The 17,005-nt window shown below is 36.5% G+C and overlaps 4 protein-coding genes across 7 annotated transcripts; 2 read left to right on the top strand and 2 right to left on the bottom strand.

Moving 5' to 3' along the window:
* Window positions 1-179: 179 nt before the first annotated feature.
* On the bottom strand, window positions 180-7,142 carry LOC125070070 (AN1-type zinc finger protein 4-like). Of its 4 annotated transcripts, none has more exons than XM_047679756.1 (8): window positions 6,704-7,142; window positions 4,275-4,479; window positions 2,754-2,875; window positions 2,432-2,590; window positions 2,154-2,359; window positions 1,931-2,052; window positions 1,674-1,731; window positions 180-1,607 (listed from the first exon to the last, which is right to left on the bottom strand). In XM_047679756.1, exons 1-8 carry the CDS (start codon window positions 6,882-6,884, stop codon window positions 1,197-1,199), a joined length of 1,464 nt encoding a protein of 487 aa, XP_047535712.1. In that variant the 5' UTR covers window positions 6,885-7,142; the 3' UTR covers window positions 180-1,196. The 4 variants fall into 4 exon arrangements, with proteins under 4 accessions (XP_047535712.1, XP_047535710.1, XP_047535713.1 ...); XM_047679754.1 differs by having other exon boundaries at window positions 1,674-1,809; window positions 1,932-2,052; XM_047679757.1 differs by having other exon boundaries at window positions 1,674-1,723; window positions 1,932-2,052.
* A 344-nt stretch (window positions 7,143-7,486) lies between these two features.
* Window positions 7,487-8,539, top strand: LOC125070073 (40S ribosomal protein S26). Its single transcript, XM_047679765.1, has 3 exons — window positions 7,487-7,572; window positions 7,774-7,951; window positions 8,342-8,539. The coding sequence occupies exons 1-3, from the start codon at window positions 7,570-7,572 to the stop codon at window positions 8,506-8,508; spliced, it is 348 nt and encodes a 115-aa protein (XP_047535721.1). The 5' UTR covers window positions 7,487-7,569; the 3' UTR covers window positions 8,509-8,539.
* A 732-nt stretch (window positions 8,540-9,271) lies between these two features.
* Window positions 9,272-11,223, bottom strand: LOC125069813 (PEST proteolytic signal-containing nuclear protein-like). Its single transcript, XM_047679392.1, has 4 exons — window positions 11,065-11,223; window positions 10,785-10,952; window positions 10,273-10,531; window positions 9,272-10,180 (listed from the first exon to the last, which is right to left on the bottom strand). Exons 1-4 carry the CDS (start codon window positions 11,090-11,092, stop codon window positions 10,018-10,020), a joined length of 618 nt encoding a protein of 205 aa, XP_047535348.1. The 5' UTR covers window positions 11,093-11,223; the 3' UTR covers window positions 9,272-10,017.
* A 353-nt stretch (window positions 11,224-11,576) lies between these two features.
* Window positions 11,577-16,713, top strand: LOC125069778 (mitochondrial tRNA methylthiotransferase CDK5RAP1). The gene is made up of 7 exons (XM_047679350.1): window positions 11,577-12,212; window positions 12,879-13,029; window positions 13,573-13,787; window positions 13,877-14,007; window positions 14,970-15,126; window positions 15,516-15,643; window positions 16,241-16,713. The coding sequence occupies exons 1-7, from the start codon at window positions 11,678-11,680 to the stop codon at window positions 16,628-16,630; spliced, it is 1,707 nt and encodes a 568-aa protein (XP_047535306.1). The 5' UTR covers window positions 11,577-11,677; the 3' UTR covers window positions 16,631-16,713.
* Window positions 16,714-17,005: the final 292 nt, after the last annotated feature.

Genomic DNA, 17,005 nt, shown 5'->3' with positions numbered 1-17,005 from the left:
AGATCGTATTTAATTGTAACTTCTCTGCCGTAATTAAGCCGGCACTTCTGTATCTATCTAGTAAGCAGCTCATGCTATTAATTAAATTTTTGAAATTAAACAAAAAAAAAAACAGTAATAAAATATATGGCAACCCTATAAACGCGTGAAACATGTACGTAAAGTAACATGTCTTTATTAATAGAATTTTATGTTATTTTCAGTTTAGGAATAGTCGAATGCCCTATACATAAAATATAAGTTTATAAATTGTACATTTGTCAACAGTCTTGTTATATTAAATCGTGAAAATTCAATATTTAAACAACAGTAAATTCTTTCGTAATATCATCAAACATGTACTTCGTCGTGCGGACAATTTAGTTATGAAATAGGAACTTTTTTTGTTGCCTTATTAGGAAAAGCATATTGTGTTGAAAAGAAAAACGTTTTGTAACTAGGTGTACGATTCAAAATATATTTTTATATATAAAATATATTTTTAATAACAGCAACCTTCAAGCATGACAATTTATAGATTTGATTTCGTCATTAATAATGGTTAGTGAAAACGATACTATAATACACATTACAAAAATAAATTTCCTAAATACGATAAAGTAAAGATTCTAAATTAATACAAATCATGAAATTTCTAATAATAATAATAAAAAATAACCACAAAAGTATACCACAGATAATAATAAATTTGGCCCATTCGGCACCCGCGGAGCGTGACCAGGCCATACCGACCCACGGGCCGTATGCGATACATCTCTGGGCACATACGTTCCGCTACACGCAAAAATTATAATCGTTACAAGCAATTAATCTAACATTACATTTAATATACAACAAAATAGAAATCAGTGTTCTAGCACAAACGAAGCACCTCCATCGACTAAGGGCGATATGGAGGATTTGTAACATTAATTTTCTATTTATATAATTTTTTTTTTGATAATTTTTTCTCAATTAAATTTCATTACGAAAAACACACATGGCAGATGATTTTTTAACATTTTTTTAATCTTAATTTAGGTCAATTATATCACAATTCGTTCAACTCCCACGGACTCGCTGCAAATTTTAAAAAATAAAATCGAGCGAGTGTCCGTCCGAAGACGACTCAAAATCAGTCCAGACACACTCAAATGTTCGAGAAGGACGTTCGAAGCGTACAGAGTCTCGCCTCCCAAAAATTACATGAAGATGATTTACGACGAAAGTGTTCCGGCGGCCCCGCGCCCCGCCCGCCCCGCGCGCCCCGCGCGCCCCGCGCCTATATCTTGGGCAGCTTGGGCGCGCTCACGAGCGGGTTGTCGCGGCGCAGGTGGCGCGGCGCGTCCGCCTTGTAGTCGTACGCGCAGCCGTGCACCTCCGCGTAGCGGTGCGGCGCGCAGAACTGCGCCCCGCAGCGGCAGCGGTGCTCCGTCGCCACGCTCAGGCGCTTGCGGCACAGCCCGCAGCGCGCGCGCGCCGCCTTGCGCGGGGACGCGGGCGCGGCGGGCGCGGCGGGGGGCGCGGGCGTGGCGGGCGGCGCGCGGCGCGCGGGGCGCAGGTCCAGCCCGTCGTCGCTCAGGTGCAGGTGCTCGCGGTTGCGGTGGCGGCTCAGCGCCGGCAGCATCCTGCGGGAGCGAGGGCGGTGAGCGAGGGCGCGCGGGCGGCGGGCGGGGGGCGGGGCGGGCGCGTACCTGTTCCGCTTGAGCTGCTCGAGGTCGGAGGTGGAGGAGGAGAAGCGCGCGTGTCGCGGCGCGGCGGGCGGCGGCGCGCCGGCCAGCGCGCAGCTGGAGCCGAAGCCGCGCGCGCGCCACGCGCCGCCGGGCGCGCCTGCGGAGCGGGGGGGGTACGTTAGTCCCACTGGAGGTCTCGCTTTATCGGCCCCGCGAGGCGCCGAAGGGGCTCCGTGTTGATTTATATGAATCAATTTTTCATCCAAATGTGACGCTCACCGTATTCAGCGGGCAGGTCCGCAGCGAGCGGTTCCGGGTCGTCGCACTCCTCTAGGATGGCAGGCTCGTCCTCGCGCGCCTTCACCAATATGGAACCCGCCAAGGCCTCCGACAGCGACGCCTGCGCACACGGCCGAGTCGTTATAGGAGCATTAAAATGATAGAATAAAAGATGGTGCACGTGGTGACCCTTCGAGGGTGGAATCACCGCTCGCTACGCACCTCGACGACGGAGTCCTGGATGGACTGGTCGGAGTCGGCGCGCGTGGCGATGGGCGGCAGCAGCGTGTAGCGGTCGGCGAAGGAGCAGTCGTAGTCGTAGCGCGTGTAGCGGCCGTCGTAGAGCGGCGCGAAGTGCGCGTCCTCCAGCAGCGACGGCGCCGACAGCGTCTCCTCGCTCCGCGTCTTCTGGATGTCGTGCGCCTCGCCTGCGGGGGCAGGTGGGGGGTCAGTACCGTCGGCCGGCCCGCTGACCTCGGGCGGCGCCCCGGAGCACTGACCGTGGCGGTGGTCGGCGCGCCGGCGCACGGAGAGCGTCTCCATGCGTCTCCGCAGCTCCAGCATCTTGCCCAGCGTCACGGCGTTGTCCCGCAGTGCGCCCCCCTCCCCCCCTCCGCCGGTCGCGCCGCTCGCGCTCGGTCGGCTAGGGGACGACGAATCTATGACGAGAGGAGAATTTTAAGTAATTTTAAATACGATGTGACATTCCCTGATCATCGTCACATCATTTTTATAAACCCTATTCCTTTCGAGATAAACAAAAAATACATTTTTCATGTACGTGACTCAGAGCACAGAAAAAAAAATTAATAGTGTACTCACACTTGGCGCGCTCGAGCGGCGAGTAGGTGCCGTCGCGGTTCTCGCGCACGCGCACGAGGTTGACGCGCTCGCCCTCGCGGAACACGAGCACCGTGGCTTTGCAGCCGCGCTCGCCCTCCTCCCTGCGGGGAACGCACCAGTCACCGTATATTGTGCGCATGCTTGGGCGCGACCCACTCGTCGGGTATTCATCCATTCGCTCGCGCCGGTTTGGAGAGTGAGTGAGGCAGTTTAACCACAGGCATAAGTACTTTCGTTCGGAGGTAGAATGATGGTTTCGCACAAAGCCCAGGAAACGTAGTTCATTACAAAATTGAATACTATTCACGGCCTATGAACGTGGGTTAAGAATTATAGACCCGGAAATTACTATGGCGATCGGATATTTTTTTGGACAAAATCAATTGAATTCTTTTTACGATTTAAAAAAAAATTTGCAATGACTTAAATGTTAAGTCATCCACATAGCGTCCATCCATTGTGTTGTATAATTATCAATAGGAAGTAGTAGATTCATTCTTATTCATCGATACATTTGGAGAAGTATTCAAATTCTTTGTCCCCCTATTTACCGTTTTAAAATATGATTCAAGTTTATTTCCCTCTATTTACTGTTATATGATATGATTGAAGTTTATTTTATATACAGCCAGAAGCAGTCGCAGCTAATGAACTTACCAATCTTATTAAATATGAGTTCATATAGAAGTCTTATATGCTTATTAGTCAGTTGATATTTAAGTCATCTAATGGTCATTTTTGCTTGCTTTTACATAGACGAGATATGATCTCAAATACAAGAAAGATTTATAAATTATTTGCACATTTTTTTAAATTTTTTTTTTTTCAAATGTGACCTTTTTTTTTAAGGTTCAATTTTGGGGCATTACTCGGACCACACCTGTGTACCACTACGGTATTAGCTACCCGCCCCAAATTCGGACGAAAATTATTAATAAGAACAATGATAAATGTCCTGTAGCACTCAGGAATAATAAGGCTTTCAAGCAGTAAAATCATTAAATTACTATTTAAATTTTTAATTCCGGAAATTAACCCTAACATACAGACAAACCAAATTAACCTCTTTGCAAAATTAGTAAAGGTATGGATTTTAACGGATCCGTTTTTTTTTTGCAAGTTGTAACAAGATCTTAAATAATACAATAAATGTGAAAGTAACTCAGCTGTGTGTCATCATGACTCAACCAAAACAGACGGTAATGAAATGTGACAGTTCGGAAGCTTCGAACTTGGTTATACATAGTAAGATATATATTGGTATATATAGGAAAAACTAATCTCGAGAAACAGCAAAAATGAAATGTATAATCTTCTATATAGATATAAACTAATGTTAGTACATCTGTCCGCCATGTGCTTGGAATTGGAAAAATTTGGTAAGTTTTTATATGTATGTGAAGATTCCTGGCACAAAAACTAGATCTTTTTTTTGTTTGGTTGTACCTGTGCACATCCGGGACCGGGAATGAATGATATAATAAAGCGTTCGTAACGCACTCATCCGATCTGTTGGGGTAGAGGAAGCGCTCGATGTCGCGCAGCGGGTCGGCGGGCGGCAGGCGGCGCGTGGAGACGGGCCCGCCGCGCAGGCCCAGCACGAGGCGCAGGCGCGCGCCGTCGCCCACCGCGTGCTCCCGCAGCGAGCGCGCGTCGTCCAGCTCGCGCAGGTTGTACAGCAGGTGCTGCTGCGACACCGGGATGCCTGCAACCAGCACGGGGGAACCACTCAAACTTCATCGATAGATTTCATTACTTTTACTGGCTCGATCCAAATTAGATCTAGTGCTGCAGTAAGCAGAGTACATAGTATTAATAAATATATGTAGCTAAAAAAGAAAATGAAGTTGTTCAAATTAATTATTTGTTCATTTCATATTAAATCTATCAACATCATTCAATCGTTTATCATACAAAACATTCTGCCACATAACAAGAAAGCAATGAGGAAATACATCTGAATGAATCATTGACTCACCGTCTGTCATTCATATAATTATTGTTTCAATATAGTTTTATACATATTTAACAAGTATAATAACAACAATATATATATTTTATAGCTTCAGGTTGATAAACTATAAAACATATGATAACTATATAACATATAATATTTGTTCATACTTTATATAGCTTGTTTGTCTGCAGCTTCTTTAAAAATATTTTAAATACTAGTATTTATATTAAGAACAAATATTTTCATTTCCTCGTGTTGTACAATTTGAAACAGGTGAATTGGCACTCATTCAATCTTGTAAAAATAAGGCATGAAATCACAGTGACCTTTGCGTAAAAAGTCATGAACACTAAATTAATTATTGTAAATTAAAAAAATCTAAAACCAATTATCAAACCTTACTATTTGATTATCAATACACTTGTATTGTTAAGTTTGTTTCATAACACATATTATGAATAATAGTTAATAATATATATGAAATTGAAATTGTCATCTTGGCCAAATGAAACTGTTTAATTGGTTCAAAATATTCAATGAACAGTTGTAGAGTTATTGTAAAACAATGAAGAATAATGTTCTTATAATGATTGAATGTGTCTAATAACTATAAAGAACTCAATTGTCACCACACGGTCAGCCAATTTGATTAATTTAGCAATTGAATTTGACATGTATACAGCCAAAACACACAGAATTAAATTGCCAATTTTCTTAATCCTGTGTGGAATAAGCTTACCAATATTTATTGCAGATGGTGACATTATAATTCTTTTATTTTATTTAATAATAAATGGAACAATAAAAACAATTAAATTCAACCTCATGAACAACAAAATAAAAATAATTTAAAATGTAATTTCATAAATAATTTTAGTTTCTTTATTATTTGTGTAAGTTTTTTGTACCTAATAATAATCTATAAAAAAAAACTTTTATTAATGATATTATAATAGCATTCTAATATAATAAAATTATGAATATATAGATTATTTCAATATCAAAATGTTTAAAAAATATATTGTGTATTTGTAAGACACTCGTTTAGTTAAGTTCCCCAATAGTTTTAAACATTTCATAATAAGAATTATTAATATTTAAAAGAGAAAAACCATTAAAATGTGTTTAAAATATTATCTGTTTCATGATAGTTCAATACAAATATCTTTTTGTTTTAATTAATAATAATATCATGTCTTATATATTAAATTAGATTTTATTGCAACACTTCTGAGGAATTAATAAGAAAATCAAACTCTTCTAATGTTATTGGCAAGCTGGATGATTGTATTGAAGGGTTTATCTCTCGATAACATTAAGTTTTTAGAGGCCATTACAAATACACCGAAACAATATTTGAAAATTGTCTATTTTTAGAATGTCAATTTGACCCATACCATATAGTGAAGTGGAGCATGACATCTCGCTCAAACTGTGCCAGAAATTTTATTAATGTTTCTGTAGGTTGGAACATTCATGAACTAGACTGTCCAATTACACCTACAACTGATGAAATGGTAGGTATCATAATTGACTATTACCTTAATTTTATTATAATTACTTATATGAGGAATGAGTTGGTTTTGAAACTCAAGACAACAATTCCATCAAACTTTGTGGAAATTATTCCTTGCCACATTAAAACAGAAAAACAATCCGACTTACTTATTGAATGATATATTCAACTCATTAAGTTATTTTAAATAATTATGTAAACATTTTTCTATAAACAAATATTTCCATTTTCTTTACAAAAAACATATTTAAGAATTATTATTTTGAACTGATATGTATTTATAATAATAATATTCATATAATTATGTTCCATAAATGTTTTTTCAACATTAATTTATATTGCATTTGTTTAAATTTACGTAGCACAAAGCCATCCTTTGTTGGAATGACGCATAATAAACAAGTCGTTTTCTTACCTAGAAATAAGATTGTGTAATACGAATATGCTAAAACCCACCTTCTACTCTAAATATCTTGGACTTAATCGCGAAAATGGTGTCTGAAGGCGATACGGTCATTTCAAACGCGGTGCCAGTGAGGGTTTCGACCAAAACTTCCATCGTGGGTTGGCTCGTCCCATCTTCCTGAAAGCCCTTCGATCTATTCGAAAGTCTCTCCGGGCATCCATGTTGTGACATTTCACACGCGGTTATTAATATTAACTACCTGCGCCACATCGCAATTTGAAGAATTTTTATAGCACTGATTATGATAAAATGGATATTATGCACTCAGATGATCACTCAATGACGACACACAAATATTTTTGCACGGTTTTAAAAAAACGAAGTGAAGCTATATTAGTAATATTATTCAAAATTCGAGAAAAAGCTAAACAAATATAATTTATACAAATCTAGCTCTATTTAGCAACAAAAATAATATTACATGCAACGATTGAATGAAATATTTTTTTAATGAAATGACGACAGAATATACAAAAACGTAAAATAAAAGGTAAAAAGAACAGATAACTTATAATTTTCGGAGTTCATAAGTAGAATGAACGAATGGTTTAGCATTTACAAACTTCACCTCATAACGCGTATTAAAAAGTATCATAAAATTAAATCAACAGTGTGTTAAAAAAATGCATTAATTGTATTAAATTTAACACAGCGCATCATAATTTTATCAGTATAGTCTAAGGTTATGAATACAATTTATAATAATAAAAAAGGGTTTGTAGCGAAGCGATAGACAAACTCTATAGACAACTAACATAACTCTATGACCGGAAATTTGACATCGTTCATTCGCAATTGTCTCTGTCAAAAGATTCTTTTCCGTCGTTCTTCGTTTACCGTATCGGAGGTTAGAAAAATGGTGCGTAACTTTTTATTTAAAATATTAATATATTGTCAATAAAATATCTTTCAAAAACTTTTTAACCAAATGGAAATTTAATATAAATAGCGTCTAGTGCAAATTAATAAGAAATTTCAGTGATATTGATAAAAAATTGAACGCGTGGTGGTTGTCGAGCACTAAAGACATGTGGCTACAAGGAAGAAATTTTGTTTTCAGACTCGCAAACGCCGTAACGGAGGACGGGCCAAACATGGGCGTGGGCACGTTAAGGCTGTAAGATGTACCAACTGCGCGCGTTGCGTGCCAAAGGATAAGGCTATCAAAAAGTTTGTGATCAGAAACATTGTTGAAGCGGCTGCTGTCAGAGACATCAACGAGGCCTCCGTTTATGCTTGTAAGTATATTAATGATGTATTTTAATATTTTTTGTATAAATGTTCTGTAGTATCTTTAGAAATATTCTTGGTGAATTTTCCTTCATACCAATCAGTTTTCATAGTCAATAAAAATGAATATTTTTATTAACTATGAAAACATTAATAAGAATGAATTAATACTTCAAACAAAAATCAGCTATAATAAAAATATTGATGATTGTTGTTTAAATTAAAGTCTGAGGCCTATATTCTTATATTCTTTCCTTAGTGCCTTTTATATATAGTAGGATAACCTAAGAATGAATAAACACAACATAATTGATTAATCAATCTACAACTGATATATATAATATACACATATCATATTTTTATAATTTTTCTATAACAATAACTTCTTTTACTTTCAGCATTCCAGCTCCCTAAGCTGTATGCAAAGTTGCACTATTGCGTCTCATGTGCTATCCACAGTAAGGTAGTCCGTAACAGGTCTAAGAAGGACAGGCGTATTCGTACACCACCCAAGAGTACCTTCCCAAGGGACATGGCGAGACCGCAAAATGTGCAGAGGAAGTAAATTTTAATTAAAAAATTAATGTAAAACCCAAGCAAGTTGTTTTATTTATACTTGAAACAGATCTGGCACATACTTTTTGTGCAACATATTATATTTATATTTGAATATTATTAATATTGAAATCCCTTTCTTACAATAAAGTTAAACTTGTTATAATCTATTCATTGCATAATATACATTAAATATGTAATTATAACGTAACAATATCAGCATTAGTAATTTCACATTTAATCATTAAATTTAGTTGTGTCAAACAATTCCTGGCAATGACTACTAGGGAGACAAAAGTATTAGGTTTGGAAGCAAAAAATACTTCATTCTATTCTCAAAACATTGATTAGGAAATATATATATGTATGTAAGTAAGTAATATATGTAATGTTTCACTTGCTGGTAGGGCTTTGTGCAAGCCCATCTGGGTAGGTACCACCCACTCATCAGATATTCTACTGCCAAATAACAGTACACTGTATTGTGTTCTGGTTAAAAGAGTGAGTGAGCCAGTGTAATCACAGGCACAAGGGACATAACATCTTAGTTCCCAAGGTTGGTGGCGCATAGGTGATGTAAGGAATGGTTAATATTTCTTAAAGCACCTTTGTTTATGGGCGGTGGTGACCCCTTACCATCAGGTGGCCCATATGCTCGTCTGCCAAACAATGCCATAAAAAAAATTAGAAATTGGATAAAACACCAAATAAAAGACAGTAGGTATTCATTTCGAGTCTTATAATGAGTCAGATTTCAAAATAATATACAATAATGCTTATGTAATAAAACTATCCATTGCTTTCTAAATTTTACTGTTTAATGCCCGTTTCAAATTAATTAGTTAAAATACTTAAAAATATGTATTTGTATTATATTTCATAAAAAAGAAACCAAACAAGTTAGAATTTATCTAATTGCTTTACTATTTCTACAAATTAAATTGAAACAGACTCAATATGTTTAGTAGGTGCACAATAGTTATGGCTAACAATATTTTAAAAACAAAAATTTATTAACAGAGTTGAATCCAATACATGGCTCAATTCTAGCTTCAATTCAAAATATAAATACACAATCTATTATCCAGAAAAACTATATTTAATACTAATTTAAATATATGTTTGTAAATTCTTAATAGATTATTGCATTGCAAGAGAATTGATTATTTCCTAAAAATAAAATGTTAGGTTCTTTCCAAACAAGATCAATTGCTTTGAGGATATTATGATAAATTATTGACGAATATCTATAACAAGCATAATAAAAAAAGGAATGTTACAACATGATTGCAGATAGAATTTTCCAGAATGATATCCCTTAAAATTAATTAATAAACAATCAATTCTTGAATGATTTTGCTAATTTATTGAAAACTATGACTTGCGCTAAGTTTCTTAGTAATGTAGTTGAAATAAGGGTGTTTTTTTAGTCAGAAATATATATTATTAAAATGATTACATTCTAATTAATAAGATGAACAAATTATATAAATTCTACATACAGACTATAAATTAATTATCATGGCCCTTTAATCTTATAGATTGTCTGAGGGAACTTGATTTGTGGTTTATCTGCAGTTTCTAATGCCTGTTTTAGATTCTTCTCAAATACTTTCTTGGCATCGCAGAAGCCTTGTTTGGTTTTTCCAAACGAGTTGGGGCCTGCTGAAGTTGGTGTCTCTCTGTGGAAATTATTGAGTCAAAATTAGTTTATAAAAACAATAAATTCTTGTTGATTAAGGGCTTGAAGACATACAAAATGTGGAATACAGACCTGCCAATATTTCTCATCCTCATCTTTGCTTCAGCTGGCATTTCCTCAGGTTCATCATCATCATCATCAGCATTGAACACAGACGCTACTGTTGCCTTTGGTTTATCCATGGGCTTTGATGATGCACCGAGAGTCATCTTTATTGGTGCTTTAGATTTAGAAAAACCAATGGAAATTTTGCTGATACGAGGTGGAGGAGGTGGTGCTGGTACTTCTTCATCAGAGTCCTCCCATGTATCGCCAGAATATCGTCTCTTGTCTAAAATAATTATTTGTTTGGTTGGAATCCTTTTACGTTATTTAAGAAAACATTGGACAAAACAATATAATACATAACTTCCAATTATTGTGGAATTCTTTTTTTGAGTATTTATAAATAAAACTTTAAATTCTTTGAAATTCTTTAAAATCACTGTTCATTTTAAAGCTACTAACTTCATTTGAATAATTCTAATACCATAATGTATTTAAATAAAAACAGAAATAGAAAATTTGAGTAGATAATTTTGTACCTTCATATTCTATTCCTTTGTCGCGACTTTTGCTAGGTCTTTCAGATAAATTTTTGTAGGCAGATGGCGGCGAACGATTTCGCCTAGGAGACCTCGATCTGGACTTCGACCGCTTCTCATCTTTCTCCTTGTACTTTCTATAATCATCACGCGTTGATCGCGAAGACCCTGCCAATGCGAAAACACTGGCAAAGATAAATAAAAATATATATATTTAAGTAAAAGATCTAGTGAAAGGTTGCTTTAATTTTTACATTTTACAATATCTACATTCGAATACCTTTGTGTTCTTTGTAGCGACTGCTCATCTTAATTATCTTCCTTATTTTTCAATCATTAAAGAAAAAGAAACAGATTGGTATTTGCATTTTCTATACAACGCAAATAAAGATTTCAGAATGATAACTCAACAAACGGCCATTTTGTTTTTTTATTTTTAATGCGTTTTACATTACATGAAAGTTGCATGTTGTTATAGATTTTTTAAATATTATTAAATAACTTTGAACTCTTACTTAAATTTCGAAATGGTGTTTTTTTACTTACTTTTTATTAATTTTAGTATTAATAAAGATTATAATTCAGTGGAATATTATTATTTGGGCTTAAATTACTTTAATAATATGACATTATATTCATTCGTAGACAGTTATTCAACACATGAGTGAAAGTAATGTAAGTAAAAAAAAAAATTAGTTTTATATTAAAGAAGATTATGCGGTGAGATTTACACTTATGACATAATGTTACGATTTTTGTGTCAACTGTCAAGTGTCAATGTCAGATGTTATGGTTTTACTTATAGGTTATTTTGATTACTACATTTTGTAATATTTGTTATAGAATAAAAGACACAAGTATAATTTCATATTTGTTTTAATACACTAACCACAATGTTATTTTTGCAAAATGGAAAGCGACTTTTGAGATACGTCCGGGCATCATATAAATGTCGGTGCAAATCAAATGCACCACTTAGCACTTTAAAAAATAAGTTAAAAGAAGGTCCTGGATTAAAAGAATTTATTGTAAATTCAAGTGAAGTTCCGGAAGTGCTTACACATCCACCTCATATACCATATTTGCCGGATAACATTCAGAATACTTCAAAACGAAGGGTTTATTTTGATGTTTACGGTTGTCAAATGAATTTGAACGACACTGAAATCGTCTGGTCTATATTAAAAAATGAAGGATTTGAGAAGACTGAAGTAGAAGAGGAAGCGGATATATTCCTAGTTATGACTTGTGCGATCAGAGAGGGAGCTGAGAATAAGATATGGCACCGCTTAGACCATTTGAGGGGTTTCAAGAACAGACGTGCCTTATCAAAAAATCGAAACAATCCTGTGAAGATTGGGATTCTGGGTTGTATGGCAGAGAGATTGAAGGAGAAGTTAATTGAAAAAGAAAAGGCTGTGGATGTGGGTATGTTTCTCTATTCAGATATTACTGTTTGATTACTGCAAGAATTCATAAACTGCAAAATATAATTAAGTACTGAATAAAGAATATAGATTAAACAAAAAACTTTAATAAATAAAGCATATTATTCAACACAAGATAATATAGCCTTCAAAAAAGGTGGAACTAACACTTATTCACTGTCAGGCAGAATATATTATATAAAATTGTGTTTTACTAACTTAACTTTGTATTTTAAATGTTGGATGGTGTTAACAACTGAGTTTATCGGTAGACTGAGTTCTTCTAGTTAGAATCTACATACTAGTGGTAGCTTAACTCGATATAATTCTGTAAAATTTTGATTCAAAATCACTTGTAAAAGCCTACTTGAATATTAAACAAACCTTAGATTTATTTATACCCTGCAATTTTCTTATAGCTCAGCTATATTGCGCACTATTCTTTCTTATTACATCAGTTCTTGATTATTTTATAATAAAACACTAAGTACATATATATCGAATTTAAATGAATTCCTAAGTTCTCATAACAGCTTTGTGATGTAGGATATTTTGTTAACAAAAACTTATTTCAACCATATTAGGTGAAACATTGTTATTAAGTTTATAAAAGAGTTAATATTTTACATTAGATTTTGTTTATAATTATTTTTTTTTATATTTTTAGTCGCCGGACCAGACAGTTACAGAGATCTACCACGCTTATTAGCATTGACTGAGAGCGGACAAACAGCAGTCAATGTGCTCTTGTCATTAGATGAAACCTATGCAGATGTTGTACCCGTTAGATTGAATCAAGATAACATTTCTGCTTTTATGTATGTTGGTTTATACTTATAAAATCAGGAGCTGCCCATGCAGCTATACTAGCACGAAATTTATACAAGTATACCTATATCACACAAATCAACAAATTATAAAAGTGAGCCTATGCAGTGATGGACTAAGCCTGTCAGCGGCCCAGGGCAGTAAAGCTGAATGAGGCCCCAGAATTTAAAAAAAATAGAAGTTTTGCAAGCTTTTTATTCAGTTTACATTTGTATGTAAAAATAAGTGTTTTTCAATGTAAATAGAATGTAGTGAATGTAACTGTAGGTGCACATTTTTAAAGTGTTGTTTAGGATTTGATTAGGGGAATGTGGATGCATTTGGGGCAGACAGAGTTACTCACGCATATATAATACATATTAGTATATATTTGTCAAACTGATTATATGGATGAAAGAAAGTTGATATATGGGTGTAGGTTTATATTTCAACAACTGTTATGAAAGAATATTTAGAAATTTCGACTTTAAGGGGTTCCATATATTTAGACTCTATATGTATTTATATAATATGAATGTTGTTATATATTTCAGCTCAATAATGCGCGGCTGTGACAATATGTGCACGTACTGCATCGTGCCGTTCACTCGCGGCCGGGAACGTTCGCGTCCGGTGTCCTCTATAGTGGACGAAGTGCGGCATCTCTCCGAGAGTGGAGTGAAGGAGGTCACCCTACTGGGACAGAATGTGAACAGTTACAGGGACGTCACTCAACCTACTGAGAAATTTGATACTCACTTAGCTGAAGGTAAAAAAATAAAGTAAACTTAAAGTACAATATAGAGTAACAGCATGTAAGTGTCTCACTTATATCAAAAACATGTATTATTTTGTCAGGGTTCAAAACAGTGTATAAACACAAGAAAGGTGGGCTCAGGTTTGCGGATTTATTAGATAAAGTGTCTTCCGTTGATCCAGAAATGAGAATAAGATTTACCGCCGCACATCCCAAAGATTTTCCCGATGAGGTAAGTTTGATTTATGGATACATTAAAATTATTAGCTGGATGAGGGAAGCAGAGGCAAGCAACGTGGCGTGCTCTGGGGGAGGCTCATGTCCAGCAGTGGACAGCAATAGGTAGATAATGATGATGATACATTATAAATGTACATACATACCGTCTTTTATCGTATCGTAATTGGGTCACAAGAAGCCACGTGGTCATCACGGTCTATATACATTTTATTAGATATTAACCATTTCTGAAATCGTTAACATGCACCAACCCTACATATACATGCATCATTACGTAATTATATGTACGTTTTTGCTGTTGATTTTTTGACCTTTATATTTTCATATAAAGGTAACTCTGTAGTTACCAATTCAGCTTTTGCATCTCGTAGAAATAAGTAGTAACGTAGCAGATCAAAAACATGATGAGCTACCATGTCCAGTTTCATGAGAATCGGTCCAATGATTTCTTGATATTTCACCCAAGCTTGTGTAGTTGTCCATTTTGTACAATACGCTGGGCAACCCGAACGATAGGGACCTATTTTGATAATATATAATGTACATAGTCGACTGTGCGAGTTTTCCATGATTATATTTAAATTGAGTATTTTAAAAAGGCAAGTATCGACATCGACATAAGCCTGAAATGGTTTCTATCAAAAAGTCAAAAATCGGGAACGGGATTAGTAATTTTTGACATTCAAGAGAATTTTCGGGTCATGTAGCTCAACTTTGCGGTTCTGTTCCCGAGCGTTCCACGAACCGGTCCACTATGTTTAGGCCAATATACAAACATATACGGTTCACCTCATTTACGCCCGATGAATACGTACCCTTTTGATATATTTAAACATTTCACAATCGCGGTCAGATATTATTGATCCCCTGCCGGGTTTTACGACAAACCGGGCAGGGTAGCCGTAAGACCGGCGCAGCGCGACGCGTGTGCGGGCGCTGATGTGTGTGGCGCAGGTGCTGCGGGTGGTGCGCGAGCGCGCCAACGTGTGCAAGAGCGTGCACCTGCCGGCGCAGTCGGGCAGCAGCGCGGTGCTGGCGCGCATGCGGCGCGGCTACGGGCGCGACGCCTACCTGCGCCTCGTGCAGCGCGTGCGCGCCGCCATCCCCGGCGGTGCGTGTTCCAGACCATTGTCACGTTCCAGTTTCGAATCCCAGTCGGGCCAAAATCTCGTCCAGGTTACCACAGCCTACCGAGAATCTACCAGTGTTGCCTCTGAAGTTTCGCAAAAAGCCTATCGTCATTGCGACATTTATTATTAGATTAAATTATCAGTGCAAAAAATATGGACTTCATGAAGTTTACATGAGAGGAGCATCGTGTGCGTAACAAAGACGACCCCGTGTCCTCTCTGATCTGTTTCAAAGAAGACCTTATATAAATTTTGGTGGGTTCACACGAACCGGTTCTCCGGTATCGGGTTGATTTCGAAGGTTTTGTCCGGCATTTAAAATATGTTCACTTAATGTAACTAATGTTTAAAATATATCGTTTATTCTCAGTCGGCTTGTCCACGGACATGATCTGCGGGTTCTGCGGCGAGACGGACGAAGAGTTCGAAGAAACGCTCTCCTTGATGGACATTGTCGAATACAACGTCGCGTTCCTTTTCCCTTACAGCATGAGAGAGGTAACTATATTGGTTAATAATCCAATACGTGTATTTTAACTTTGCCTGTCAGGATACAGTCACAAGTGGCTACGTAAATGTTAAATGTAGACTAACTTTAAAAATCAGAAGTAACGTCCAATTGAGTTGCCCATTTAACTTTTTTTGAAATGTAGATAAGGACATCAAAATGTAACTTTTTTATGATATTATTAAAATCAAATTGGAACTTCAAACTCTCATCCAGGGTGGGTTAAAATCCTAGGTCGGGTCAATAAAAATTTATTTTTTCAAGTGAAACAATTATTGGCGCACCTTGGGGGTATGTCTTGAAGGCATTTTTTTTATGCCAACATTCCACATGTTTACTTCATATTTTTACTGGTCGTCCTTGATAATAAACTCACCCAAAAATCATCTATTTCGAAGTTCCTTAACGTACTAAATTTTTCCTAAAGATAAATTAAATAAGGAGTACTGTACAATTGTGCAATATAACTTTTTGGTAGTAAGATAATATCCGTCAAGAATGTGCGCCTTAGCCATAATCATCGGCTACTTTATCATCGGTACCTAAAATCGATATCAATAAAACTAACGTGACGTTAATATTTTCAGAAAACAACAGCGTATCGGCGTTATAAAGACGACGTACCGGAGTCGGTAAAAAAAGAGAGACACAGTCGAATGATTGAACTATACAGGCGGAAATGTCAAAAATTGAACGACGCGGAAATAGGAAACGTTCACCTAGTTTTAGTTGAAGGCGTTGTACCAAAAACAGGGCAGATAATGGGTAGGAATGAATTCTACATAAAAGTGGTGTTCGATCAGACCGAAATACCCTCGGAGGAAGGCATGAGGCGTGCGAAGCCTGGGGACTACGTCGGGGTCAGAATCGTTTCAGCGAGGTGTTCGGTTCTAACAGGCGTGCCCCTTTATCACACGACTATTAGGGAGTTTTATAAGGAATACAGTTGGGGGGAGAGAGCTGCTTTAAGAATATAATATACATTATATTTTATTGTTTCCTAAATCAATATTTTGTAAATATTTTTATTGAACTGTAAATAAATAATTTAGAGCAACAATGTTTATTTTTAATGTATGTTCACCTTTTTATAGTCAAAAATCCTTGTATGTAATAATATTTAACTTGGGCAATAATATTTCAACACTCAGAATCAACTTAAATCATATTAGCATTGTGATTTCATGTTTTGGCAGTATTTATGTACTCATTGGATAGTATGGAGCGCGCGTATGTCATTGACGATTTTGTGCTTAATTTAACTATTGCTCTCTGTGTATCCTTAAAAATTCCGTAGGATTTTCGAAAATATAGCATCGTATTTAATCTGTTATTTAGTAAATTTTCGAAGT

The sequence above is a fragment of the Vanessa atalanta genome, chromosome 16 (genome assembly GCF_905147765.1).
Source record: "Vanessa atalanta chromosome 16, ilVanAtal1.2, whole genome shotgun sequence".
In the NCBI taxonomy this organism is placed as follows: Eukaryota; Metazoa; Arthropoda; class Insecta; order Lepidoptera; family Nymphalidae; genus Vanessa; species Vanessa atalanta.
This window is presented reverse-complemented; position numbering and strand designations above follow the sequence as displayed.